The 27,732-nt window shown below is 38.6% G+C and overlaps 1 protein-coding gene across 1 annotated transcript; it reads left to right on the forward strand.

The window, feature by feature from the left end:
* Positions 1-177: 177 nt before the first annotated feature.
* LOC110051157 (uncharacterized) lies at positions 178-27,569 on the forward strand. Its single transcript, XM_020757150.2, has 27 exons — positions 178-297; positions 4,390-4,475; positions 7,420-7,496; positions 7,975-8,325; positions 8,573-8,806; positions 8,923-9,049; positions 9,259-9,330; positions 10,108-10,179; positions 10,913-10,984; positions 11,272-11,343; positions 11,768-11,839; positions 12,133-12,204; positions 12,500-12,571; positions 12,968-13,039; positions 13,863-13,934; positions 14,545-14,616; positions 14,954-15,025; positions 15,762-15,833; positions 19,570-19,641; positions 20,016-20,087; positions 20,534-20,608; positions 21,250-21,324; positions 22,174-22,251; positions 22,353-22,573; positions 23,315-23,440; positions 23,653-25,254; positions 26,203-27,569. The coding sequence occupies exons 3-27, from the start codon at positions 7,439-7,441 to the stop codon at positions 26,463-26,465; spliced, it is 4,218 nt and encodes a 1,405-aa protein (XP_020612809.2). The 5' UTR covers positions 178-297; positions 4,390-4,475; positions 7,420-7,438; the 3' UTR covers positions 26,466-27,569.
* Positions 27,570-27,732: the final 163 nt, after the last annotated feature.

The following is a 27,732-nucleotide window of genomic DNA, read 5'->3' on the forward strand; positions in this document are numbered from 1 at the left end:
CAATAAATGGGTATTTTATAAGAAACGCAGGTTACAGTCCCCAGAATAACTCCAGAATATCACCCTTTCTGATAGCTCTACGCAGAAAGTTCGATTAAAAGCGTGACGTTTAAAGTTTTTATCCCAGACAGCTGGAGCGGAAAAGGGAAAAGTGTTCAATTCCACCATTCTGTTATTTAACACCAGCGCATTTTGACATATTATTTTCATTTAATTCGTGACATTTATCTATGCAGTTTGTCTGTTTTTCGTTACCACTGAGTCCACTCTCCAGGAACCAAGTTTACTTTTGACAAGGTAGGAAGCCTGACTATCTAAACTTCTTTACTGATTCATTTTACTGTTGTAGGTTTATACGCTTGTTAAAGAAGAAGACTGCTTTGTCGGTAGTCAAACCTTCATGTTTTCCCAGTGCTAGGACAGTTGCAGTTTGACAGCATCGTATTTAAATTCAAAGTCAGTTAACAATCAAAATTCAGAGAAAATTTAGCTGTCAATTCTGAGTTAATTTCACTTCGACGTTTCATTTCAATTAACGAAATGATAAACTCCATTGTTATACAGACAGTAGCAATATAGGAGTGAACTAAAACAAGTCCTTTGTGCTAATAGCGGCACAGGTTAAAACTATTGAATTATGGAACGCTTGTCTTTTGGGGCACAGTTATATTTACTTTTTAAAAAAGCCTTGGAGTTTACGTCTCTCTAAACTATACGATATCCAAGAGCACAGCAACACTCGTGCTATGTGTTGGTAAGGGTAACTATGTTATGCAGTTCTTTACAAAATGGCGAAACAGGTGTTGCAAAATAGGAATTTTGCCTATCGAATCTAATGTTTCGTTAATATAGCCATTTGAAGCCGTAAAAATTGCAGTTTACTTGAACTGAGTTTAAACCGTGCTCAACCTTTGTATCGTCGGCGTTGGCTCGTGTCCGAACATCAATTTCTGCTAAAAGCACTGTGTCCTCTGTGCCTTGGAGGTGGCTTAGCAGGCCAACTTTGCATAGAATTTGCGAGGGCAGTCAGGGCACGGGAAGGTGGGCGGTGGACGAGGGGCTGCAAGGCGGCGATTTTGCTCTTTACGATTCTCTTCGGCTTTGCGCCTCCACTCCACTTCAAACATGGCAGTCCCGGTGGAAATGGACTGTGGCCAGCCGGATCGACTTGCCGCTGTTGTCTCCCTTGTCCTCAGATCAATTCCAGTTTTCCAGTTTATGCCTATGCTAAATGACAATAAAGACTACATATTCTTTTGTGATTACCTTTCCCTGGAGAGAATCGGTAAAAGAACTTGTAGATAAACTTTACGACTAGGGTTTTCCGACTGGACATTTTTGGCTTGGCTCTACGTTATAAGAAATGAACCGCTCAACAACGAGAAGCAACTGAAAATAGCAAATTAGTGAAAGTGGCACGGAGATTTCTACATGTCTCCAAGTTTGGTATTGTAAGCGTTTCAAATAATTAGAAACCTAAACTTTGAAGTTTCAAATGGACATTACTTTTGAAATTCTTCTATCCTGGAGCCCTAAAATATTGAAAAGCGATCTTTTGCAACATTTTCCTTTACGGCCGAAAAAGGACAAAGTTTTATGCCTACCCACCAAGCATGCCCCAAAGTAACAATGACGAAACAGAAACTTTGGGCTTAAACTATCGCGGAATTAAGGCCTGTAAAATTTAAAAATACTAAACATGTTTTCCTCTAAAGAAGTCGTCGGGTGAAAAGTAATTTCCAGTTCGCTTCGTTGTTTACCTGAATATTCCTCGGGTTAAACTTCCTGCTAATGTCGGGGGGGGGGGGGGGGTCTGTAACCTTGAAATTCAGTATATAAGAGACACCTAAAGTCTGCCTCAGATAAATGAACGGTACTTAAATAAGTCGCCAGCGAAATTTCGTGTTGTTCAGTCTTAACGATATTTTAAGATTGATAAAATGAGAGAAGTTAATGGGGTTGGGTATTATTGAGATTAAATGTATGCTTCACATTTGGCGAATATTTAAAACAAACAGCTACAGCTGTATGGTTCGATTTACAGAAAGAACAGAATGTGTTTCTGTTCGTGACACAAATTATTCGAAATTGCTTGGCGTTCACCAAGTCTGCAAAATAATTTACTACATGCATCAGCTGCCCATGAAAAATTTATCCCGGCCCAGAGTTTAGGTGGAAATGCTCTTGTGAAACCAAGTATAAAACGTATTTCCTTTAGCCTTGAATCACTCCATCGTTGTAAGAGTTTTGAAGGTTTCGTTTCTAATTTTGAGACTGCGTAACTTGAACTCTGAAACGTAGTATGGAACTTACCGCAAGAATGGGTAAATTGTTTACTGTCTTCAAGAGGTGCAATTTGAGGTTCTATTTTACCGCAGCAGAGTTGCAATATCCTTAACTGCTTGAGATAAAAATGCGACAAAAACACATTCTAAAAACAAATGAGATATTCTAAAGCAAAATTTCTGGAATGAATTTGACAATTGGGCGTTGATTTTGCCTTAAAGAAATAACTGATCTGGCTTAAAGTGTTTTTCGTCCATGGTTTTGACCGGCTGGTAAATAACTGGCAATAAAGAGATTTTTAAAATTGCTGCCTGAAAATGAAAAAGATTCGTAGAAATTTCCACGTACATTTTCTGTGTTACCCTAAAGTACATGGAAATTTCCATGTACCTTAATGCAATAAAAATGTATAGGTACATGGGAAATTTCCATGTACTTTGACATGTGTTGTGCATGAAGGTACATAGAAATATCCATGCACCTATACATGTTTATTGCATGAAAATTCATGCACAACACATGTAAATGCAACGTCTGATAAACGCTTCAAAACCGGGCGAAGTGCAGAAGGAAGTCCAGGTTTTTGGGTCCAAAAATAACTTCTACGAGGTAGCAGGGTTTTCGTACACAGACTCATGTCTTTTTTGACGTAGCATAATAATAGTATTAATTTTTCGATGATGTTCTAAAAGTGCGATTTCCGAACACGGAACTTGACGAGTCACTTTCCCGTTGTTAATTAACAAAACAAAGTTATGCATTCATTTATGGAAATGAAGGTAGCTGGTGCAGTTCAAAGGACTTAAAAATTAAAATTTTGGTTCACCAAAAAAATAATAATACGAAGAATGGGTGGTCTTCAGTTTGTGGGAGAAATTAGCTCGCAGCTAATTAATTACGGTTGGAAAACTTTAATGTTCCGCCTTTGATGCTGCATTACTTGAGAAACAATTTCGGTTGTTTAAATTTCAGGGGTGGCAAATGGTAGACGCGAGACTTCGTGAGACGGCGATACAAGCGTTTTTCTCTGCGAGTCCGAGATAACTTGACTTATTCGTTCAAACTCTTAAAATTCGAGCCCCAGATATAGTTGAAAGCTAGAATGAGCTTGTACAGTCTTTGAGCCAGCTCCTTCGAAATGGCTGGACTGAAGTGGAAATTTGATTATAACACACCACGTTATGACATCCTAGAGCAAAATAACTGTTTTTTCTAAAACGGACGTTGAGGTAGGTTTTGTAGGTTTTTGTGGAATTCGGACAATTTAGGATTAACTTTTTCTCGGAAATTTGTTAGTTACTTCGTTGACATTCAATATCAAGAGACGAGAAGACGTCATTTATAAAAACAGATAAACGAACAAATTGGGGCTTCGAGACCATTAGTCTTGCGAAAAATCAAGACTCCAAGACAGCGAGTCGTACAGAACCGCCAAAAAAACGAGACTGCGAGGCCCGTGAAATTCGACTAAAATTTTGCAAGACCAAGAGTTTTTGAAGGACCATTTGCCACCCCTATTTTCGGACACTTAATCTCAAATTGGACACTTCGCTGAAACATAGCTAAAGTAAATTTACGCCTGCAATCACGAATTAGACGGGAACGACATCAAAAGATGATTGTTTTATTGCACCCTAAAGGTTTTACGAATTCATCGACGAGAAAATAGCACAAATTCTATCAAGCCATTACGCATCTCAAGTAGAGTTCGCTCCATAAAGCCCGGCTTCTTTGTCATAAGAAAATAAAATTGATTTTCAAATATTTGAATCCGCCATACTGTAAACAGAGAATGTTTGAAAAGTGATTAATTGACTTCACGTTTTTTTAGTTAATCTCTTTGGCATTTTCGTCGTTTTGTTTAGTCTTCACTTAAATTTTAATTTTAAACTTTAAACACCCACCACATAATAACAGTAGAAATTACAGATCTCGGGACCATAATTCGACATATCTTTGGCACTTCTACTTAGGTGAAATTTAAAGGCTTTGATATTCCAGAACTACTTTTAATTTTAGACATCAGCACAGGAAAGGAAGTGTAGGACAAAAAACAGGAAATTTTGAACTCGTTGACACCAACATTTGTTCTTTTTCCATTAGGCCGGTATTTATATTTCTCTTCGAAGTTTGACTGGTTTTCATTTCGAACTGAAACAACCCACCAGGATGTAAAACTTTCTGTCAAGGTGAGTTCAGTGAAGTCTATGTCAACATTTTTTCTAATCATGTCTACTGTAGATCTTACGCTTTTGAACATTATTTCGCGACTGAGGCTTACTTGGTTTCTATATTCAATTCTATGAAACTTGCTCGTGTAAAAAAACTCACAGTCAGTTAAAACAATATAATGCCACAGAAAGTTGAACTTCTTTATTCGCCGCGAATTGTATTTAGACGTTTTGGTGATACGATATCTCAGATACTGTCTCCTTCCTAAAGCGTTGTGGCCATCATATACGTAGGATCTTTCTGAGGCGCGTGAATTGAAGTGTATCCAGCCTCCTCCCTTCAGTTCTTGTTATATTCCAGGTTTCGCATCCATAAAGTAGTACTGCCCGCCATAGCGTCTTGAAAAGTCTGATTTTCACGTTCCAACCAATACTCCTCGTGCCTTGCTTAGAGGTTTCAGTGCCTCCACCATCCTTTTTCACAGTCGCTCTTAGATAGACAAACTTTTCTACATCTTGCACTTCTTCACTTCCAATCTTTACTTTGTCTTCTCTTCGTGCATTCATTCTCCTGCACTTAGTTCTGAGCACGATGTCTGTCATCCTGCGTTGTCTACCAGTCGGTCGATTCTGTTCTGTATGTGCTCATACTTTGATGGAAGAAGGGGTTTGTCGTCTACAAAACCTAGGTCTTTAAGAGAAGTTGTGAAGTTTCCATCTGATGTCGCTTCTCTGCCCATCTGTCGTCCTAAGCATCACCCATTCCACAACGAGCAAGGACATGACACAACCTTGTTTGTACCTGACCTTCATCATTCTTATTAGTTTGTCAGTGATGCTAAAGGCATTCGTGATTCTCCGCTTTGCCGAATTTGCGTATACAGTGTCGCTTACCACTCGTTGATCCGTTCCACGATGTTAAGGACAATAAATATTTGCTCAACTGTGCTCTTGCTGTTTCAAAAATCAGCTCGTTTCTTTCTAAGGCATTGTCTGCTCCGTTCTGGATTCTCTGAATGACGACTCTCGCCGTTTCTTTGCAATCTTCAGGCCACAGTGTCACACCACGTCAGTTTTTAAACCCGTTCAGATCTCCTTTTTCAGGTAGCTTAACTATCAGGCCTTTCATCCATTTGTCAGGTACCTTCACCTCATGCCATATCCTGTTAAACGATCTTGTCAGTTCTTCGCTGCCTGTCTTTCACAGCTAGTGCTTTTCCGCTCTTTGTCTTCTCTTATTTCGGTCGTGTCCATCTCGCTAATTTCATCGTGCTCTCCAGTTGGTTTTGTCGGAGCCTCCCTGCCTAAATAATTGTACCTCTTAAGAGTGTTAAGTCATCTTTCAAGTCAAACATCCTTGTCATTTACTATCAAACCATTCCTTTTCTTGACTACTGCAACTTCCCGACGCGCTTTGTTTTTTTTATTTTACTGGCTGCTTGGTGTACACTTCTCTTTTTCTTCCCTTCTAAACTGACTTTTCTGCTTCACTCACTATCTGTTATAGTCAGACCCTTTTGTCCTCTCTTGTCTTCAAGAGCGCTTACTTCACCTCTGCTTCTTTTTTCTCCGCTGTGTCAATCTCGCTAATTTAGTCTGTCTCCACTGAAAGGTCTTCAGTTGTTTTCGTCGGAGCCTCCATGCCTAGTAAATGTACCTCGTCAAAGTGTTGAGCCATCTCTCAAGTCGAGTATTCTTGTCTTTTATTAGCCCACCGTTCTTGTTCTTGACTGCAGCGACTTGCCGTGCTCCTTTTTCGTGATTTTCCTGGCTGCTTGGTACAGTTCTCTTGTTCTTCCCTTCTCAGCTGACTTTTCTGTTTCACTCCTTACCGTAAATCCTCGAATTAGCGCTCGGGGCGCTTATTTCAAATTTAGGAGAAGATGGGGGGCGCTTAATCGGCGCTGTTTATCTCAAAGTCTTTTGTCTAGCCCGTTCTTCATCCGTTCCAATATTACCCTGTTAAGTATCTTTCCAGCTGATGACAACGACATAATTCCGCGCCAGTTTTTGCACTCTTGTAGGTCTCCTTTCTTTGGCAGCTTGATTAGGTGGCCTTCCTTCCTTTCATTGGGCAATTCTTATGTCTCCCAGGGCATAATTTGTTGGTGCGTGACACTGGATTACAGTGACCTTCCGCACTGGAAGAAACAGGCTCCCATTCTATCAAGGACTTGGTTACTTCCTTTGAGAACATGAAAGCTCCACCCTTTGTGTGTTGGGTATTCTCCTCTGCGTGGCCTGAGTAAATAACATCGTCTCCCCACTAACTAGCCTCACTCTTCCAGCTTGAATCTATCTTGTCTCGCATAGACGTAGGAGTGCCAATCTATCTGCTCTCATTCCCATCGCAATCTGCGCAGTCTTTTCGGTTTCATACACTGTCCTAACATTCCACGTTCCGAACATGGTGTTTTCCTTGAGCGTGAGAAAGGGATAGACGAGTAAGCTTCCTTCCGGGTTTTGCCACATTGCGTCATAGACGTTGGTGAGACACCTCCTCATCCCTCAGCTTGTTGAGTTTCGAGGCTTCCTTGAAAGGTTTTTCTAATCAGCTTCATCCACTAAACGGGTGACTAGCCAATCTATCTTCACCGTTAGCCACGCGTTTTTCAAGGTTCTAGACAGGCTTACATGGCTACCGTGGCAGCCCGAAGGAACAGATCGTCTGCCATACTTCACCCTGTCTAGCAATCCTCTACTTGACCTGTTGCCCACCTGCAAGACTTGGACGAGGGATTGGACAGGCAAGAGCCCCTTGTTTACTTACTGATTGTCACGTGTCAACCATGAATGTCAGATTATGCTCAAGGGACGTCCCATTTCATTTTTTGGAGTAAAAGCCAATGACATTTTCATCATTTCTTTCCCCATTAGACGCCAAACTTGATTACCAATTATAAGTTAGTATTCAGTAATTCTTACCTATTCTCAAGGTGCATGTTGGTGTTTATGATTGCAGTTGTTCCACTGAGTTCAAGATGCATAGCTGGTCTTATACAGCAGCAGTTTTAATTGCAATATCCGTTTGGAATAAAGGTAAGCCTTTTGTAGATAGCACGTACACTCAAAAGTGTCGTTGAAGACCAAATGTGCAGTTATAACTAGATAAACACAAAGCTAAAGACGAGGAGTGCGGACATCATTTCAAATTATCCTTTAATTTTTAATTGAAATGCAGTGATAAACATGTTTTAAACAAATACGCACACAGGGAAGTACTGATACAGGGCTAATGTTAACCAAATTATTTTTTCATTTCCTTTTCCAGAAAACCATTGGTGACTCACAGAATTGAAAAATATAGAACAATTAAATTAATCTAAATCGACATAAATTATCTGTTCTAAATTTAACTCTTCTGCGTACCCTTCCTCCGGCTAAAATGACACTCAAGAAATTAAGAAACAGTTGCTTTCGACTCGTTCCACAATTTTCCATTTTAACAGTAAAATACAGTGATTTAAATTGCATTTATTTTCACAATTATCTAATATCGAGACATCTTCCTTTGTAGATGTGTTTTCTACAACATGTAACTTTAACTTAAGTTGTGCTCAGTTCAACACGTCCGAATCCGAATCTTCGAATACTTCCACCTGGGTCATCAGTGCACCACTGAACCACACCATCGGAATAAAATTTGAGACCTTTCAGTTATCCGATTCACAAAAATACGGACATAATTGGATCAAAATCTATGATGGTCGCAGGACAAATAATGCCTCGCTGGGGGTTTTTACCGGAGTAAGGCGACCTTTCATGGTACAGTCAAGTGGCCAATTTATGTTGGTGAAACTAATAAAGGGACTGCATTTGACTTCCCTTTGCAACTTTACGGGTGTTTGCTCACTTCACTCAACTAAAGGTAAGTTTTTACCAATTTGGCTTTTTTTCGTAGGAATTCTAGTGAGCAGAGAAAACGGAGAAATAAATCTTTAAAATCTTTGATAATCGAATTCAGACATCTTCATGGTTATGATTTCCATTGGTGAATTATTAATGAGTTTAAGCGGGTGTTTTTACATCACAAATGTCTTGCATAGTCTTGTTACCATTTTGGCCAATAAAATTTTGTTTGGTATATTGATTCATCCATTACCTTGCATGTGTAGATAAACCGAAAATCTCGATCCCAGACCAAGATGTACGGACCGCACCAGATCTCTTTGTTTGGTGTTCCGCCGAAGGATCCCCACCAATCAACATATCCATCTTTAACAACTCCAACTTTTTGGATAATGGGAAGGACTTGGTAATGACTCGATTAAATGAAACTGGAAACTACTCATGTGTGGCTACGAATGAAGCCGGTATTGACAAGAGAGAGTTCTCAGTTACTGTTGTAGGTAAGATGTATATTGATGTAGTAGCTGCAAAGAGATCCTCTGGGTTTTGAAAGTAATGATTATGCTTTGGTTTTGTAAAATAAAGAAGAGTGATATATTCCTTCATTTACAAGCAGATTGCAGAAATCTGTGTTTTAACCATGGTAACGTAACGAACGGCCAAGTTGAAAATAAAGTTTGGTGCAATGCGTCAAGTTCATCAGTTGACATCTTCAAGTGCCTTCCCACGACGGCTACAATCCTGTGAGTAAACTCTTTTATTGGATTTTCGTACTGTACATCGAACGTTTTACGACCTATTTAGCTTATTTTTGTTGAAATTTCCTTTCAACATTTTGAGGAAGAATGGAAGTCATAGATTTCTCACTAAGACGATAAACAGAGATTGTCTATGTTAGGCCAACAAGTTTCATGATCACTGCTAAATATTGTCTTTTTGCTCACTGAATTAGCAATATAACAAGGACCGACATAACATACTTACCCAAAGAAGCATTCCGTCACATGGATGCGCTTAAAATGCTGTACGTACCCAACAAAAACCTGTTTTTGTCATAGTCTGAGAACAGGCTCCGCCCTAGGGGTCCTGGGCGAAGAGAAAATCGGAGAACAGAGGAGTTGAGCCCAAATAACAGAAATTTTTAAGGAACCTTTTCACACGCGACTTTGATCATCACGCGACATTTTGATTTTTAAAGATTTAACTTTTATCTATTGTCAGAGACCCGCAAAACGTGATTTCTCTTCCTGAAGTTTAGTGAAAAATTATTCAACAAAATCAAGATCATTGCTCTTGGTTTGTGATAAAAGAAACGTTTCAATCTGTTGATGGTCTTGGACGAACAAAAGCGAGTATAAAAACGCGAAAGTTGCTTTTTCTCCACTTTCCTACCCTCTTAGAGTTTACTTTGATTTTCTTAACTTTCCTTTTCTTTTTTACCTCGTTAATACCTGAAAGAGGGTTTAAATAAGTTAAGAGCGATTCCATCAACGTTTCCTTTCCAAAACGAGATAAATTTTATAGCCCGTCCAGTCATATTATGTGTGAAGATTACGTGACATTTTATGTTGAAAAACGACCTTTGTGCAAATTAAAAGAAATTCTTACTGTATTTTTGCGCAATCAGATTTGTTCCCCCCCTCCCGAACCCCGCCTCCAATCGAATAAGTTTTTCAACAGCTGCCATACCCAAGTGAAGGGTCTGATGGTTAAAAAATAATCACAATTCCTTTCTTTTTTGTTGCAAACACAAGCCGCACTACATTACTTTACTATAAACTATTTTCTCTTCTTTCTCTAGTGATATCAGGAATAACAAAATAGAAAAGCTACAAGAAGATGTGTTTGCAGATTTATTCAGCCTGCAAGAATTGTAAGTTTGCACCTCCATGAAATATGATTACGATTTTAAAAGGCATTTAAAAATGAAATGAAAATTGTTATGCATTACAGACTTCACAAAACAAACGCAGACCTTCTTACTTGCCTAGGTGTATTATTTGCCCTGATTGACCTATGAATTTACATGCTCAACTCAACAAAAACTTTAAACTCGCCTATACATAACCAAAAGGGACCAAGCATATTGTGTATGGAAGAGAACCAGAGGTAAAATAACCTTTACCACCTCTATGCCGCAGACATTCGATTCTGTGCATTTGGTGGCGTATTGCATAAGCTGGACCATAATCGCGAGACTATGAATTTTTTGAAAGTTCATTTTTTTTTTTTTTTATGAACGTTACTAACGTCGCCGCTTCTTTTTGCACGAAGCGTCTGTTTCTCAGGAGAGTTGTATTTGTGAACGGTACTAGAGCACAATCTGTCACAGACATTTCCGCCCCCAGATCGGATCAATCAGCACCTTCGCAAACATTCAACGAAGTGAAGCCATGATCATCATCGGCGTCGATAGACGAACATAATTACTAGATACATGTATATGTGTCCTGTAGTTACAAAGTTGGTAACCTTCATTGAGTCGTCCCGTTGGTGGCCAATTCCCAGATAATACAAGCCCCGTCATAGTAAACTCAACTTTCATTGTGGTTGTTTTTGCTGTTGTTGTTGTTGTTGTTGTTGTTTTCTTTCTTGTTGTCTTGCAGATTCTTATCCAGAAATAAGATACATAAATTAACAGAAAATGTTTTCTTCAAACTGGTGAACTTGCAACACTTGTAAGTATATCCATTTACCTTTTGGACATAACAATAACACATAACACCGGTAAAAAAGTTTCTGAAAAATACCCCGCGGGGGTTAGGTAGTGGGAAGAGAGGAGTACATGTATGAACGAGGAATTGCAAAGCACCAGTGTTCACCTGTAAATAGCTGCAGCGTTATGTAAGGGAATGTTTCATAACTGCGACAGTTTTATCAATTAGTTTTCATGATGATTACTTTTTTACTGTATTTCTAAGAAATGTATATTCAAAATGAATTTATGTTCCTTCTTGGCTTGCAGAGATTTGTCTCATAATGCCATTCGCCATCTCCCTCGAAGGATATTCGCTGGACCATCCCAATTACTTTCATTGTACGTTTCTCCTCACTTTTCTCTTGACAAAATACATCGTTTATGAGCAAAAGTAGCCATTTTCTGGTGTAGGTTGTTATGGAAAATGACAAGAGAAGTACCTTGATGTTCTTTTGATACAGAATACAGCATTAGCAGATGGTATCTCGTGGAGAAAACATAGAAAAATCTTTGCCGACATGGCTGTTCAAATATTTACAGAGCTTGTGAAACTTAGTAAACTTTATAATATAAATGGGCTCATACAAAGTTTCGGTTTTTAAATCTTCAAGTTCAAATTTCTTCTCACTTTTAATCCTGTCATGCCCTTTCAATGCTTGATCTGAACTAAAGGAGCTAGGGTTTGGATAAAGATTGATGCAATGGAACACAAATATAAACACAAGTATTCACAATTAATAAACAACATTATGTCTAATTTTAGGAACCTGAAATGGAATCGCATTAAAAAGCTACCCACGGAATTATTTTTCAACCAGTTAAAGTTGGAGGAATTGTAAGTTTGTTTGCGTTTTTTCATTAAATTAAACGAACACAGTCACTATTCAGAAGTCTCAATCCGTCCTGTCGAGTCTTACCGGCAAGTTGTAGCACTGAAAGATCCAGAAAACTATCATGTTTGAAAAAAAAGATGCCCAATTGATTTCAAAGACATATCGAAAAAGATATGCTTAGAGGCCACAGGTAACAGGGGTATAAGAGGGAATGACCAAAATTTATTCATAAAAGAAAGGAATTGCATGGTCTTTTGTTTCACTGCCCTTAAATTTGTACCTTTTTGTTTTGCAGATTCTTATCCGGAAATAATATAGAAGATTTAACAGAAAATGTGTTCTTGCATTTGGTGAACTTGCAGCATTTGTAAGTATATCAATTTCCTTTGTTGACATAACAATAACACATTGCACTATTACCGAAAAAAACATTAAAAAAAAATACGCGGGTAGGGGGTTGGGATTGGGAAGAGAGGATTATAAACAAGGAATCGCAAGGTACCCGGTGTTTGAATGTCACACGCGCAGCGTTACGGGAGGGGGTTTTTTTTTTTATCACTGCGGCAGTTTTATCAATTCGCTTTTATATAGCATATGTTTTACTGCATTTCTGAGAAATACCTATTCAAAATATGTTAACTGTTTTCCTTCTTGGCTTGCAGAGATTTGTCCAACAATATCATTCACTGTCTCCATCCAAGGATATTCGCAGGACCATCTCAATTACTTTCCTTGTACGTTTCTCCTCTCCGGAATAAGATAAGAGAAGTACCTTGATAGTCTTTTGATAAAGAATACAACATTAGCAGATTGTATCTTGTGGAGAAAAAAATAGAAAAATCATTGTTGTCATTACTGTTTATATTTTGCCTTGTTAATGAAGGAATCGTGTTAGAGACACATGGAATTCAAATATTTACAGAGTTTGTGAAACTTAACAATCTTAATGATATGAATAGGCTCATAAAAAGTTACTGGGTGAACTTTCTTCTGACTTTTAATCCTGTCATGCCCTTTCAATACTCGATCTGAACTTAAGGTCCTAGGGTAGGGTTTAAGATTAGTGCAATGGAACACAAATATAAAGACTAAAATTCACAGTTAATGAATAACATTATGTCTAATCTCAGGAATCTGAAATGGAATCGCATTAAAGAGCTACCGAGTAGATTGTTCTCTAATCTGTCAAAGTTGGAGGAATTGTAAGTTTGTTTGCGTTTTTCCTTCAAATTAAACGAACACGGTTACTGCACTAGAAGTCTCTGCCCGAAATACATGTATGACGTTAACATGTCAACTTTTACCCGCAAGTTGTTATACTGGCAGACATGCAAACCTATCATGTTTGAAAAAAAAGATGCCCGGTTGATTTCGAAGACATCTTGAAAAGGAATGCTTAAAGGCCAAGACTTGGACTGAAAGCCACAGTAAACAATGGTGTAAGTGGGAAAGACCAACACTTATCCATAAAAGAAAATTGCCATTTGTTCGCAGTTCCTTATATTTCTTCCTTTTTGTTTTCAATCAATCAATCAATCAATCAATCAATCAATCAATCAATTTATCAATCAATCAATCAAACTTTATTTATAGAGAGTAACCACCTAATAGTTACACAACTGATAAACTTGTGACCCTCTTAAATATACAGTAATTAAAAATCTGCAGATTCTTATCCGGAAATAATATACAAGTTTCAAAAGAAAATATTTTCTCGAATTTGGTGAACTTGCAGCACTTGTATGTGCACAAATTTACGTTTGAGACAAAAATAATACATTACACTATCACCGATAAAAACATTTTTTAAAAAATACGCGGGTAGGGTTGGCATTGGGAGGAGAGGAGTATAAAAGAGAAGTTGCAAGGTACCCAGTGGTTACACGTAAATAGTCGCAGCGTTGTGTAAGGGTATTTTTATTACTACAGCAGTTTTATTAATTCGTTTTTAGATAGAATAAGTTTTCACTGTATTTCTGAGAAATTTATATTCAAAATATGTTTATTTTCCTTCTTGGCTTGCAGAGATTTGTCCTCCAATGTCATTCACCATCTCCATCGGGGGATATTCGACGGACTATCTCAATTACGTTTCTTGTACGTTTCTCTTCATTTTTTCTCTTAACAAAATACATTGTTTGATAAAAAGTAGCTATTCCTTTGGTGGTGTTGAAATAATAGTGAGGAACCACGAGACTGTTATGGATAAAGGCACGAGAACTGACATCAAGGTACATGTAAGTACCTTGATGTTCACTTGATAGAGAATATAGAGTTAGCAGATTGACACCTTGTGGAAAAAAATTGAAAAATCTTTGCTGACATCACTGTTGACATTTTGCCTTGCTAGTATACACCTTTAAGTAAAGAAGGAATCATGCTAGCTACACATTGACTTCAAACATTAATCCTGCCTGTCATGATCTTTCAATGTCCAAAATTGATATTTTTGTTGCCGGCGAGTCCGAACGAAGCGAGGGAGCCCTCCCCCGTCACTCTCCGAATTCTTCAGTTTCGCGCTCGTCCGTTCGCTGTGCCCGCCGAATTTTTTCCCGTGCTCCCTGGGAAACTATACGCAGGCTAATATTTTTGTTACTCGATCTGAGCTTAAGGGCCTAGGACTTGGATAAAGATCGATTGGTGCAATGGGACACAAATATGAACACAAGTATTTACAATTAATAAACAACATTATGCCTAATTTTAGGAGCCTGAAATGGAATAGCATTGAAGAGCTACCCACGGGGTTATTTTCCCATTTGGTAAAGTTGGAGGAATTGTAAGTTTATTGGCGTCTTTTATTTAAATTTAAAGAGCAGTTACTACAGACGTCTCGGTCCGAAAGATGACTCTGACCCAGTCCACTCGTACTCGCTAGCTGTTGCACTGGACACCCATTACGTTTAAGAAGAAGATGCCGAAATTATTTCAAAGACATATCGTAAAGTATTTTAGTTTGCTTGTTACATTGCTTATAGACCAAGACTTAAGGCTGAAAGCCACAGTTAAGAGTGGTATAAGAGGGAAAGACCAATATTTATCAATAAAAGAAAGGAATTGAATGGCCTTTTGCCCGTTCCTTATAATTATATGCAATATGCTTCATTTTATTGCAGGTCTCTCGGCAGGAATAAACTTTACAATCTAACTGCAGGAACATTTTCCAACCTACGAAATTTGACTTTCTTGTAAGTCTGTTTAGGAGGGTGCTAATGGAAGGGGAGGGGATGGGTGGGTGGGGAGGTTGGCTTTCATGGTTGTCTGTCCAAAATTTCACGTTATTAAGGTAGACGAAACAATTTCAGGCCTTTTGACGTTACCGAAAAAAAAGAAAAATCAATTCACCGCATTTTGATCAGCGAAAGTGATTTCATAGTTACGTAACTTCAAATGCATCAGGCAAAAATGATGTTGCTATCTAATCGTATATAATACAGACATACATACACACTACACTTTATTTGAAAACGGTAGAAACATCAATTATGTTACAAAAAAAATGACCTACATGTTTGCCGTCTGAAAGTACGAGCAGGACTTAAAGATACATAATAATCATGAGCGCGATTGAACCTTGGTCTAATTAAGTCAATCGTCATCGTCAAACTATAAGTCAATATATATTATTTTTCTTTGAGTTTCTTCGAATTTGACAAATAAATTCGAAATTTTGTTTTGGTAAATTTCCTTAGTCCAGTCCTAACACGATGACCCTTGCAAACGCTCAAATGCATAAAGGATAAAAAGATTTTCTCGTTTTAAAAAGTAATCGGATAAGCAAAACTTGTGAAGAGTACTTCAAAATGAAATAAGCGAAAAAAAGATGCTGTCATTGTCAAGTTTCAAATGCAAAAGCCAGTGTCCGTGCTTAACTATCTGTTTAAATATATGCATAAAAATGTGATTCTGACGTGTGTTTTGCAGGGATTTGGAGTCAAATAAGATTCCGTCTCTACCAACAAGAATATTCTCCAACTTGCGGGCACTGAAGCACCTGTAGGTTTTACAACAGTTCAAAATCTCTTTCATTAAAACTTCTATTGTATCCTGCATAGCAAGACCTGTTTTTTTTTTTTTATTTATTTATTTATTTTTTTTAAGTAGGACCTATATTTCGTCACTAGTCCCAATATTAGCTCACTTTTGTTTTTCGGGTGGGAGCAAAAAATTGCATTGATAGTACGCCACGAACCTAAGTCAAGACCTGTAATCGGTCATGTGAAATCTCCACCTTAACCCATCTCCTTTTTTGCTACTATCACTTTTTACCTCATGATTTGTACTTCATACCATGAGGTATAGTGATGGTTGGATTGGTCACTCCATTCCCGTTAAACAATTAATGCATGCATTAAATCCGCGTTAAACATTTATTAAAGACATTTCCCCCTGTCCCCCATACTACACACTGGTCATATATGTGGGGGGAGGGGGTGGGACAAAGGTGGCAGTACATGTTTACAAAATGGCGTCTGTTACGTCGAGTCCGACGCAAGAATTGTTAAGGCGAGTTTTCTTTCCTTTCGCTCCATCTTTGATCAAAGTAAATTTTTCAAGACCTCACAAACGAACAGGAAATGTGCTCAAGAAAGCTCGAGTGGAAAGAAATGGGTTTTAAAGTCTTAATGTCTCTAAGATACATTTGGACGACGAGGAATATCAATAGAATGCACAAAACGAACTATTCGGAATGAATGCTTTATGATCTGGGGAAAAAGGTAAGCTGCCTTTCTTCTACTGTATTGCATTTTGAATTTTCTAAACATACTCGCAGGACGTCCGATTTAAAATTAAATGCGCTTTTAATATTTCGCAATTCGCTAGGAAGCTGTTCGGAAAACGTCACATGACAAAGGAGATCGATGAAGCTTTGGTCAAGTTCCCCTCTCGCTGGGACTTAAATGCCACAACTGTGACAAGCTCTAGAGATTGAAAACAACTGCCAAACAAATGCTAAATACAATATACGCCAAATAACAAATACCATAACAAATACAAAATATCAAACAACAAACAAATGCCAAACAGATGATCTCTTACCTGCTGAATACCACTTCATCCAACTTTTTCTACAGTTACTGTTGTTGAACCAGTGAATGTTACAAATGCCCTAAACATTTACATTGGACGCCTAGATGAATTTCATTATGTTTCCATAGTAGAAAACAGAACAATGGAGATGAGAGACAACAGCAAACAAACAAAAAATGCAAATGAAAACAAACCCGTTGATAACAGTGAAAAACGTAAAGCTTACAGGAGAAAATACATGACAGAATACATGAAAGACAGAAGAGCAGATGATAACTTTAGAATAAATGAGGATCAAAAATGAGTACGAGACTGCAACATTAATAGCAAAACATCTAGGAACAAGAAACACCAGGCTGCTAAAAGAACAAAATTGAACCCAGAACATGTCAGAGAGATAGAGCAGTGCTCCTTCAGAAAACAAAAATCAGACAACCCGCAGCACATAAGGCAAATAACCGAACAGTCGGTAAGAAAAAGACAAAACACTGAGGTTCTGGCAAGTGTATCACTACTAACATGTAGCAGTCATGAGTTGCAGCCACAAGAAAACAAGTACAATGCAATTTCTATGATAAATTTGTTTTACAAAAACATTGCATGTGGCCCAGAATATGTATGCACTTGTGACCAATTGTGGTTTAAGTGCTCTATAGTGAAATGTGATCCAAACAAATATAGGGCATGTTCACTAGACATTGTTGAGTCCTGTCTTACTGGTTTTAAAAGTGTCAATGACACTGAATGGATCTGCATGACTTGCAATTAAAAAAGAGTCTAAAAAAAGTCTGAAAAAGCAATTGTCTAACTCGCAATAAAAAAGGTCTAAAACAAGGCAGGTTACCCATCTGTTCTAAAGCCAATGAGATGGGTTTTCCTTAAAAGCCTAATGTATTGAATTTCGCATCACTAGAAGAGCGACTAATATCACCTCTTATACCTTTTATGCAAATCCGTGAACTTTATAGGGGTGATCAATTGTCTATTCATGGAAACATTGTCAATGTGCCGAGTGATGTAAATTCGACTGTTCATTGTCTCCCAAGGCCAAGAAGCAAATCACAGACCGATCCAATAAAACTTAAAAGGCGACTTGGTTACAAGCATCACTATCAGTTTCAGATTGTCAGACCTAAGAAAGTATTAGATGCAGCCAAATATCTTGTAGACACTAGTGAATAATTTAAAACTGAAGGCATAAAAGTGCAAAATGCATGGGTAGATGGTATAACTTTGCAACCCATGAAGAGTGGGGTGAGTTTGTTCAAAACCCTAACACATCCAGTGCTGATGTGTAAACTAATGAAATCTTCACAAATTGTCAAAACAATATTTGCATTGCTGATGTTCATAATCCAGACAGAGAAAAAGACACCGAAAGGATTACCAGTGTTTCCTGTCAAAATGTTATATATATTAGATGAAGACCTTATTTCTATAAACATTCTCAACTAATGGCTGCTTATTAACATGATGCAATTTTCAACTTAACACCTTACAAATGCAACACTTCTTAGTTCCAAAAGAGGCAAAGGACAGCGCTTCATAGAACAATTACCACATACCATGAGGTAGCTCGAAGGAGCCTTTGATTCTCCTTCAGTGCTGTTGGCTTTCAACTGATACAACTCGTTAGTTCTTGCATTGTCCGCCAGGAGGAATCAATAATGAACAAAAATCTGTGATAACCGTAAAGAGCTCTTTGAGGGCAATGAGAGGGCCTAGCATCCCTCTCAACTGCTGGGGTTTGCTGACCGGTTCTTGAAGCAACTAGGAGTTAGGTATTAAAAGTTGCCTTGTTTTTTGCAAATTGCTTGCATGATTTTCTCAGATGTGCTATCATTTAGGTACCCATTTATACGTCTGTATTTGGAGGAGAAGTCTTCGAGAGTAAACATAGCAGGGGCGGATTTAGGGGGGATGGATTGGGTGTCCATCCCCCCTTGGTGAAGCCAAACATGACAAAAATGAAAAAGATTGTAAATAATTTGGTAGAAAAAAGGCAAAATCTCTGGGCAAGTAACTAATTGTAATTTCTAGTTTGTGGCATTGTTAGTTTTTCTGCTGTCTTAGGTTTTAAGTCTCAAATTGCAATAATTTGGAGGCATATCCATTGATTCTGCAATCCCAAAGTACTAGCCACCCCAACCCCCTCCCTTTAAAAGTCCTGGATCCGCCCCTACATGGGGTACTATGAAAAGGGTCCCTGAAGAGGGCGTAGGGAGATCAGTTGATTTACTCCTCGATGAAATCCTTGGGCATACAAAGAAGGATCAGAAGATGAACTCTGTGATTCTGAAGCTTTCAGTAGCCTCAGCCTTTTCTACATCATTAGGCATTGCGCATAGCAACCGCATTTTCACGATCAGGTTAAACCAAGTTTGGTCTCTTTTGACCTTTTTCCAGTATCTTGAGCTGCACTGCCGAATTAGCATCTTTTCGCGTTCCATTATCACTGGGTTAAATTTCTATCGATTTGCTTCATTTTGCGAAAATAGTGAAATCAACGATAGCGTATCCAAGATGGCAGAGTCAAGCTGGAGGATTACAACGCGCCTTGTTACGTTATATGACGTGATATCTAACAAAAAGGCACAACCCAAGGGTGGGTTCACCGCCTAGGGCCATGAGGGATGAGTTTGCTTGTAAGTCCGAAGCTAGATTAAACTCACTAACATACTTTTCTCTTATCTTTTCTCAGATTTCTGCAGAAAAACCTCATAGGTAACATTACAAAAGAGATGTTTACCAACCTTGCAAACCTCCAACATTTGTAAGTATGCAAGGTCAAAACATCCAGACACTGGCACTGTTGCTAGAGGTGTCAGTTGTCAGGAGCCCATGACCCTGCAGTTGCCCATTAGATACACACTGCGTCAAAATTAACAATGCACCATTCTGTAGGTTCAACTAACATTCACGGCTTGGCCTTCTGAATAACTTTCAAGTTTGTTCTGTGCGGCCACCACCCCTTTAATTTCACTCGACCTTAATGCTCCTTCAAGAGCTAATTGTTCTACCATAAAAGCCGATATCATAACTTCCCCTCTGTATCCCAGATACTTGTAAATCCTACATGCTGCAATAGAGCTGCAGAATCGGTGATTTGAATCTTACAATGAGATATCTGGTATTTAACATTGTTAGATTGCTCAATCAGAATAAACTCCTCAGCATCCCTAAAGAGGGATTCATAAACTTGACAAGTCTGAGGATAATGTAAGTAAAATTCTTATCGTGTTCAATTAAATAAGCAAGCTATAAATCATAATTTGCAGTGACTTTAGGTAACCGCTTGATTTTCAATCCAGTCTCGAATGAAAAGAGCAAGAACAGCTATGGGGTCATCTTCTGAAATCTCCCCATGAATAAAAGCCATTTCAGCTCAAATAACTGACGTAGGGGATGAACCACTGTACTTTGAGGGGGAGAGGATGCGTAATATTTTTTGCGCAATTTTTTTTCTTTTTTTTTTTATGGTTAGGCCGTGCAATATTTTTTTCAATTTGTCCCAGATGCGTCTTTTGCGTCGCTCGTCGATATTTTATTAATGTAGACTGTGTATAACTTGGACCTGTCTGTAAGTTCGCTTCAAAGCAAAGCTGCTGAATATGTTAATAATTTCATGATTCCAATAGTAATGCGTCTTGTTATGTAATCTGCAGACTGCTTTCTGATAACAATATCACGACTATTGGAGACAGGGCTTTCACCGTTCCAAATGGAAGATTGCTGCTAGTGTAAGAAAAGGCTACTTAGTTTACTATTATAGCTCAACACTAATTTGTTTCGTTCTCTTCATTGGCCAAAACTGATCACGTGGTACGGTCCCTCGCGGGCATTTTATCGCAGCTCATAAATTGAAGTTAGAATTACGATGGGTGAAAGAGGATTCTAGGATGAAAACTGCAGTAAACGAAGATACGGAAAACGGCGCAGAAAGATATCACGCTTGCTTTGTACGTTTTTGCGGGCCTGAACGACCTTATTAATGGAACATAAGAAAGTTCCAAGCACTGTAGATTTAGCCAAGCGTAAAAGCAAAGCTCCTAATCAGTTACTGGAAAAAAATAACTGCTTAAAGAAATTCAGCAGTAAGCATTTCGCTAAACCAAATGAATCGAAGAAACAAACGGAGGAAATCTCAGTAAACGCAATATGCAAATAACTACGTGCAAGTGGCAAATGCAAAATCACACACAATTGTTAAGTACTCCAATTTTTAGATCCGAACAGGAAAGTGAACTGCTATAAAGAAATAGTTCAGATCCATAGCTCTAACTTATTTCTGAACTACGTGAAACATTTCTTAACTTTTTGTATTTCATTATATTTGTTTAGGACCTCTGCATATTTATTGTTTTACTTGTTTTCCTTTTAGATATATATTACGGGCAAAGCTTACAGAATTTTCCGCCGAAAAGTTTAACAACATTGAACACACAAAATCGGAAGTGTAAGTATTGAACAAGGGTTTTCATACCTACTGTTAATATTGAAATAGCATTTTGCTTGCATGGATCGAGTGCTCAATTTTTGAAAAGTTATAAATTTTGCGGAGTAATGCACGGCACCTTTAACTTCGAAATAACCACAACAACTCATAACACAGTCGTAAGCGCAAACAGATTGTTAAAAATTTATGGTTAAATGTTGTAAGACGTTGTATTTCTGGTAGCAATGCTTGGTCAATGTTTTATTTTTTCACAGTGTACCTTTCGTGTTAGAGGGGTTTTCAGTTGAGTGTCGAAAATCACTTTGTCCCTTCAAGAAAGATTTTTACCACAATTGCTACTAATCTCACAATCTGATTGGCTGATTTGCCGTTGTCGATAAGAGTCCAGACAACGCTGCTCGCGACAATGTGTCACGCAATACCTTTTGTAGCTCGCGCTCTGAAAAAAAAATTTTCTTTGACGTTGATATTGTGGTAAAAAACAAATCGAAATTTGTTGTGGACTCTCTCGGCCACGCCTCTTGAGTCCACAACATTTTGACCACTGTGATGACGCGTATCGTTGTCGATAAGAGAACATACCACGCTAAACTACATTCGATTCATTCGATTTGTTAAGGAGACAACCCAGTGAGCCAATCAAAACTCGAAGAAAATGCGTTGAGCCGGCGCGAAGAGCGGGAAAATGTCTGTGATTTAGTCACGATTGCTTTTGGTTGAATTTCTAATTGCTAGTTGAGAAAGTGGTGGAAAATTTTCAAATCAATCACTAAACTGCAAGACCAAAGCATTGCGAATCAGTATTGTAGTGGAAATCGCCCTGAATAATGATGTCTTTGTATTTCGCAGAAGCGTGGACGAAGCGAAACCCTGCGTAGCAAGATTTACAGATGTAGTTGATGGTGCTATGCGGTGCAGAGTTCACATGTATGTAATGTTTCGTTTAAACTTTGCCGAGATTTGCGTCCATTGAGTTGTGCTGTTAAGAGATCTCGCGTACATTATATCTATGTGCTTTTTTTCTTCAGATTTAGAGAGCTAAAGTATAACGACACGGAGGATAACGACTACATCGAAATCTACAATGACACCGGACGGCTGCGGAACATCGTATTGAGGACTTTTGTTCAAGCTGGATTTGCCAAAAAAGGCAAACATGCATACCAGATGTATCCATGCCCCAGGGGATGGTTTCTTAATTCATCCTACGACGACAATACTGAACTTGAGTGCGAGAAATGTCATACAGGTAGTGATATTTTAACAATTCATCAGCGCTTCTTAATCAAATACCAGTTGTACAGGCATTTTATTGCATTTTTTAACTTCTTATTTTGTTGTTGTTTTTGTTTGTTCTTTTTCTCGATTGAGGGTCCCTCGGGGACGATTTAAACTATGACATCAACAATGCAATGCAATACAATAGTGCAATAATGCTACAATTGCAATCAAGAGATCCACCACTGAACCAAGACCACTTCTAGAAATTGACCAGAAATCTCGAGAATTAAGCAGCTGTAGACATAGCCCTGAGTTGGAGTTATGATTTACATTGAGCCTTTGTGTGTGGTTTCCGGAAGTTGTGTTCTGCAAATCCCGTGGAAATTGTAAAAAGTGGGATAACTTCTATGGTTAAGACGTAGTGTCGCAAATTTTTTGGTCTAGTTCTTTCCTATTTTCAGAAAAATCTGAAGTCAAATATTCACAAATGCCTGCTAGAAAGTGCTGACACGTAACATGCAATGTAAAACCCTGAACAGAGTTACGGATTAGTTCGTGTTTTCACTGTTATTTGCATATAATTCGCTTGAAAGTGAGACTTAGGGATAGGTACAGGTGGGCCTTTATTGTTTTCATTCACGTCTTGTACAACTCAAAACTGGACTATTGAGGCGAGGATGCGGCAAAGGGCGCCGTCTAATTACAAACCAGGGCAATGTCATTTCATGTGGGACCTTGCTATTCCTATCTTTTTTTTTTGTTCTAATAGGTGGCTATTTCTCTAACACTGAAGCTCTTGTCGGGGACAGTTGCCCGGAGTGTCCCACTGGCACCTATGTCCCCTTTCATAAAGCACCTGGAACAGATCGACGAGACTGCCGTGCTTGTCCGATAGGTAATAAATGATAAGAGAACTGATAGCTGCAAACGCACCACTTCTACAGTCTAGTATTCAGAAGTTGTGAGATCGTGACTATGCTTCTAAACACAACCTCAAAATTAATCCGTTAACTAATTAAAGGCTATCAGCATTTATAAAATTCAACACTAAACTATAACCAGCTAGCATGTGTGCCAAGGTGTTTTCTCTTTTTTTTTTTCTGACAGGATCAAATACCGCCGCATTCGCTGGGTATAAGGGTTGTACCTGTATGGAAGATTTCTACCGTATGGATCGGTTTTCCAATTGCAACTCTTGTCGTACATTGCTAAAGGGATTGAAATGTGAAAATGACCTTGCCTCTCTCGAGTCTGGTTATTGGTGGAATTGGGTAAACAAAACAAACGAACTAGTTTACGAAAAATTTGCGACAAACCTCCTTAACGTCATTTACAGACCTGGTAAAAGCATCAAGTCTGCTATAACTTATAGTACCGAAAATGCGTTCCCCTACAAGTTGCCCAAGATACACAAGTGCGAAAGGGAAAAGTCGTGCACTGGAGGTATACATTCCTCATGTGAACCAGGCTACCAAGGTCCAATGTGCGAGATCTGCATCGATGGTTACTATAAAAAACTGAAACGATGCATGCGGTGCCCAACCAAAACATCGATTATCGTCCAGCTGTCAATCCTGGCGGCAGTAGTTGCAATAATCACCGCAGCTTTGGTTTGGATACGCACGATGAAAAGCAAGAAAAGAGACGAACGTTCTTCAGCGGATATGATTTTCGGCACGCTGAAAATTGCTATTGGCTGCTACCAAGTCACATATGGAGTTATGGAATCGTTTTCGTACGTTACGTGGCCAGACTATGTTGAGCTTATTGCAGAATACTCCGAGTTTTTGCAGCTGAGGTTTTTCCAGATAGCACCAATTTACTGTCTCATGCCAAATTATAAAATGGATGCTTTTGGAAGCCTGTTTGCCATACTCGCATTGAATGCTGCTGCCATCTTACTGTCTGCCCTTGTTTATGTACTTAGCAAGTTATGTCTACTGCTAAGCACTTTGAGCAAAGAACAGAAAGAGAAAAAAGCGTCCCGAACCAAAGCGCTGATTTACCGAAACTTGTTTTTCTTCCTCTACGTGACATACCTAAGTACGTGCTCAATGACAGCCAGAGTGCTCCCATCTACTTGTCGCAGAGTTTGCCTCGACGAAGAAGAGAAGACATGTTCCATTTATCTTAAAGCAGACTACACCATAAAGTGCGAAGGTCAAGAGTACTACAATTTGGTCATCGTTGCATACTGCGCTATACCTTACATCGTCTTTCTCCCCATTGCATCACTTATCGTTGTTTGGAGAAACCGGAAATTCCTTAACAGAAATGCTATCTCAGACGAAAAAGAAGCTTTGAGGCCACAAGATCAAGGAACAGAAATCATCACAGGGTTACGATTCCTCGTTGAAAACTATAATTCCGCTTCATGGTACTGGGAATTCTTTGAAATTTGTCGCAAGTTTGTTCTGACATTTGGTACGATCCTTGTAGGTGGATACAGAAGGGTCTATGTTGGATTAGTTGCTGTCGTCTCAGCTCTTTATGGCACGGCTTTCGCCACCTACAGGCCTATGAAGAATCAATTTGAGTACACTTTGATGACGCTTTCTCTGAGTGTCACATTCACAAATTTGGGCATTGGAACCATCAGTAAAATTCCAGAAGAGAAAGCGCCAGCCTCCCTTTACGCATACATGGACAGCATCTGGTACCAGCTAACTATGTTTATAGTTAATGCCTCAGTGGTCGGCTACATCATGGGTAATTATTGATTCATGTTTTATCTAGAAGTACGACGTATTTATTTAGAATTAGTTTGTCAGCCTGCCCACGAGTTAACCCGAGAAACAACCTCTAACATTTAACACCAAATTATCACCTCTAACATTAATTGCTAAATTGTCAAAAGTCAACAAAAGAAAACCATGGAATTAGCTTCGAATTTGGAAGCAACTACATCCTCTGTCGCGGTCAAAAGGTGCAGCTGGAAACTGATCAATCTTACTCAAATCATGCTAGAGAAGCGAAAAAGATGGTCTTGACTGAACAAGACTGCAAAAAAGCCAGATTTCTGTTGACGTAAGTGACACATATCTGAAAACAAAGCTGCTGTAGTAGAATTCATGTGAGCTCCTTCTACAGTGCTAATAATTTAAAATATTGTTTGGGGTAACCAAAAGGAAATAGCATTGCCTTTCCTGTAATCCTCTTTCTCGCTATTCAGGGCTTTTTTTTTTTTTTTTGAACTTCTCTGACCGATGGAAGAGGGGTGCGGGGACGAATTCCGCATCCACCCTTCGAAACTTCAAGAATATTTGAGCAATGATAGTGAAATGCCCTATCCTCCCCCCTCCCCCCTCCCCCCCCCCCCCCGCCCATCGGCCTGAATAATAAATAATAGTTTAAACAACCCCATAGACGTTTTTCACATTTTAGTTGGAGTGAAATAACCGCTTTCGTTTTCTTTTTCTTTAAAGGGGGGAGGGGGATGGGGGAGCTTCTGCATTGGCACAGGTAACAGCTATGCCAACTTACCGAATGATATAATCCTTAGCACACCTCCATAGTAGGGGTTGATTTGCGTTATTAAGCACCACTCCCACCTGAGATCCTACCAAAAGATTGCTTCAGCCTTTATCTATTAGAACACAGTAAATGATTGTGGCGTTTTAGCAAGGAACTTATCTTTTCTTTTTCATTTTGTCGCAGCTCATTACTTGGATTGCGTTTATCAAAACATACAAGAATGGTTCGCCCGTGAATATACAGAATGGTCTTTTGCTTGTTTTCTTTCCATTGTCCTGCCTCTTCATGAATTGAAGGGCGAAACGCATAGCAGCAGCGGGGGGGACATCATGACGCAACCGCTGTTATCTGCAGATATTCTGTCGTCCCTGCACAGCAGCAGTTCAAACGACAGCGGACTGGACCTCTACGATCCCACTGAAGAAGAAGAAACTAACCTAATGTAAAAGCAGGGGAGCCTGATAAAACGGCTGATAATCTCAGCGAGGATGGGCCAGGATGAGAAGCCGAGAAATACAGGCTAGACTGCATTTGCCTTTAACTGTACGAAACATGAAGAACTCATGAACTAAAGTCAGATTACGTTTTGATCGTAGATGAAGCGACATAGTTGTATTCTTGTAATACAAAATGAGGTAGTCTATCATCGAGTATTGATATTTAAAATGGTTAATCATAATTTATAGAATATTATTGCAATACCTACCAATGTAGTTGAATGTATAATCCCGTTTTCAATATTTCTGATCCTTGTTTGATCATTTGCATAAAATTTGCACAATGCAGATTTTATTTGCCACAATTTTGTTATCATTTGTAGAGAGATTTCCATAGTTTAAGCGGTTTTTGCCTTTCCTGCAACCAATTAGATACTAATAGAGCAGTTTTCTTTTGAGTGTCGGAAGTAATTGCATTTGCTTAATGATATTTGTAATAATGAATTATATACAATTTATAGAATATTGTTGCAATACCTACCAATGTAGCTGGATGTATAACCCCGTTTTCAATATTTCTGATCCTCGTTTGATCATTTGCATAAAATTTGCACAATGCAGATTTTATTTACCACCATTTTGTTATTATTTGTAAAGAGGTTTCCATAGTTTAAGCGGTTTTTTCCTTTCCTGCAACCAATTAGATACTAATAGAGCAGTTTTCTTTTGAGTGTCGGAAGTTGTTGCATTTGCTTGGTTTTGGATTAAAGAGGTTTTCAATTGAGCGTCGCAAAATCAAAACCCCAGTAATCACTTTGGCCAATCACATCAAAGGACGCAAACAACTAGTGAACCAGTCAATACTCCAAACATGGGCAAGGGTGGGACAACGTGTCAAAGCAAGTCATGATTGGTTTTGGTTGTAATTCTGATTGCATGACTAAGCGGAACGAGAATTTTTGAGCCAATTGCTTAACATAGTGGATCTTGTGAAATACTGCTTGGTTTATAATATCATAATCTTGAAAAAGTACATAACATGATGTAAGATTAAAAACAGAACATCTTTGGGATTTCTGCGTAAATAAAGATCAAATCTGTGTTTAAAGTCAATCTTTGACTACATTATTACCTCGGTTTTTCCTTCCTTCCAAGTTTGTAACCGAATAGAACAAAACTTCATTCCCAAATAACTGAATTATTTGGAGCAAATAACAATTATTCCGAGTAATTGTTGATAGCGCCGCGATAAACACAAGCTTCTCGTTAAGGTATC

This window comes from Orbicella faveolata, unplaced genomic scaffold (genome assembly GCF_042242905.1).
Source record: "Orbicella faveolata isolate gen_17 unplaced genomic scaffold, um_ofav_v1 contig_46, whole genome shotgun sequence".
In the NCBI taxonomy this organism is placed as follows: Eukaryota; Metazoa; Cnidaria; class Anthozoa; order Scleractinia; family Merulinidae; genus Orbicella; species Orbicella faveolata.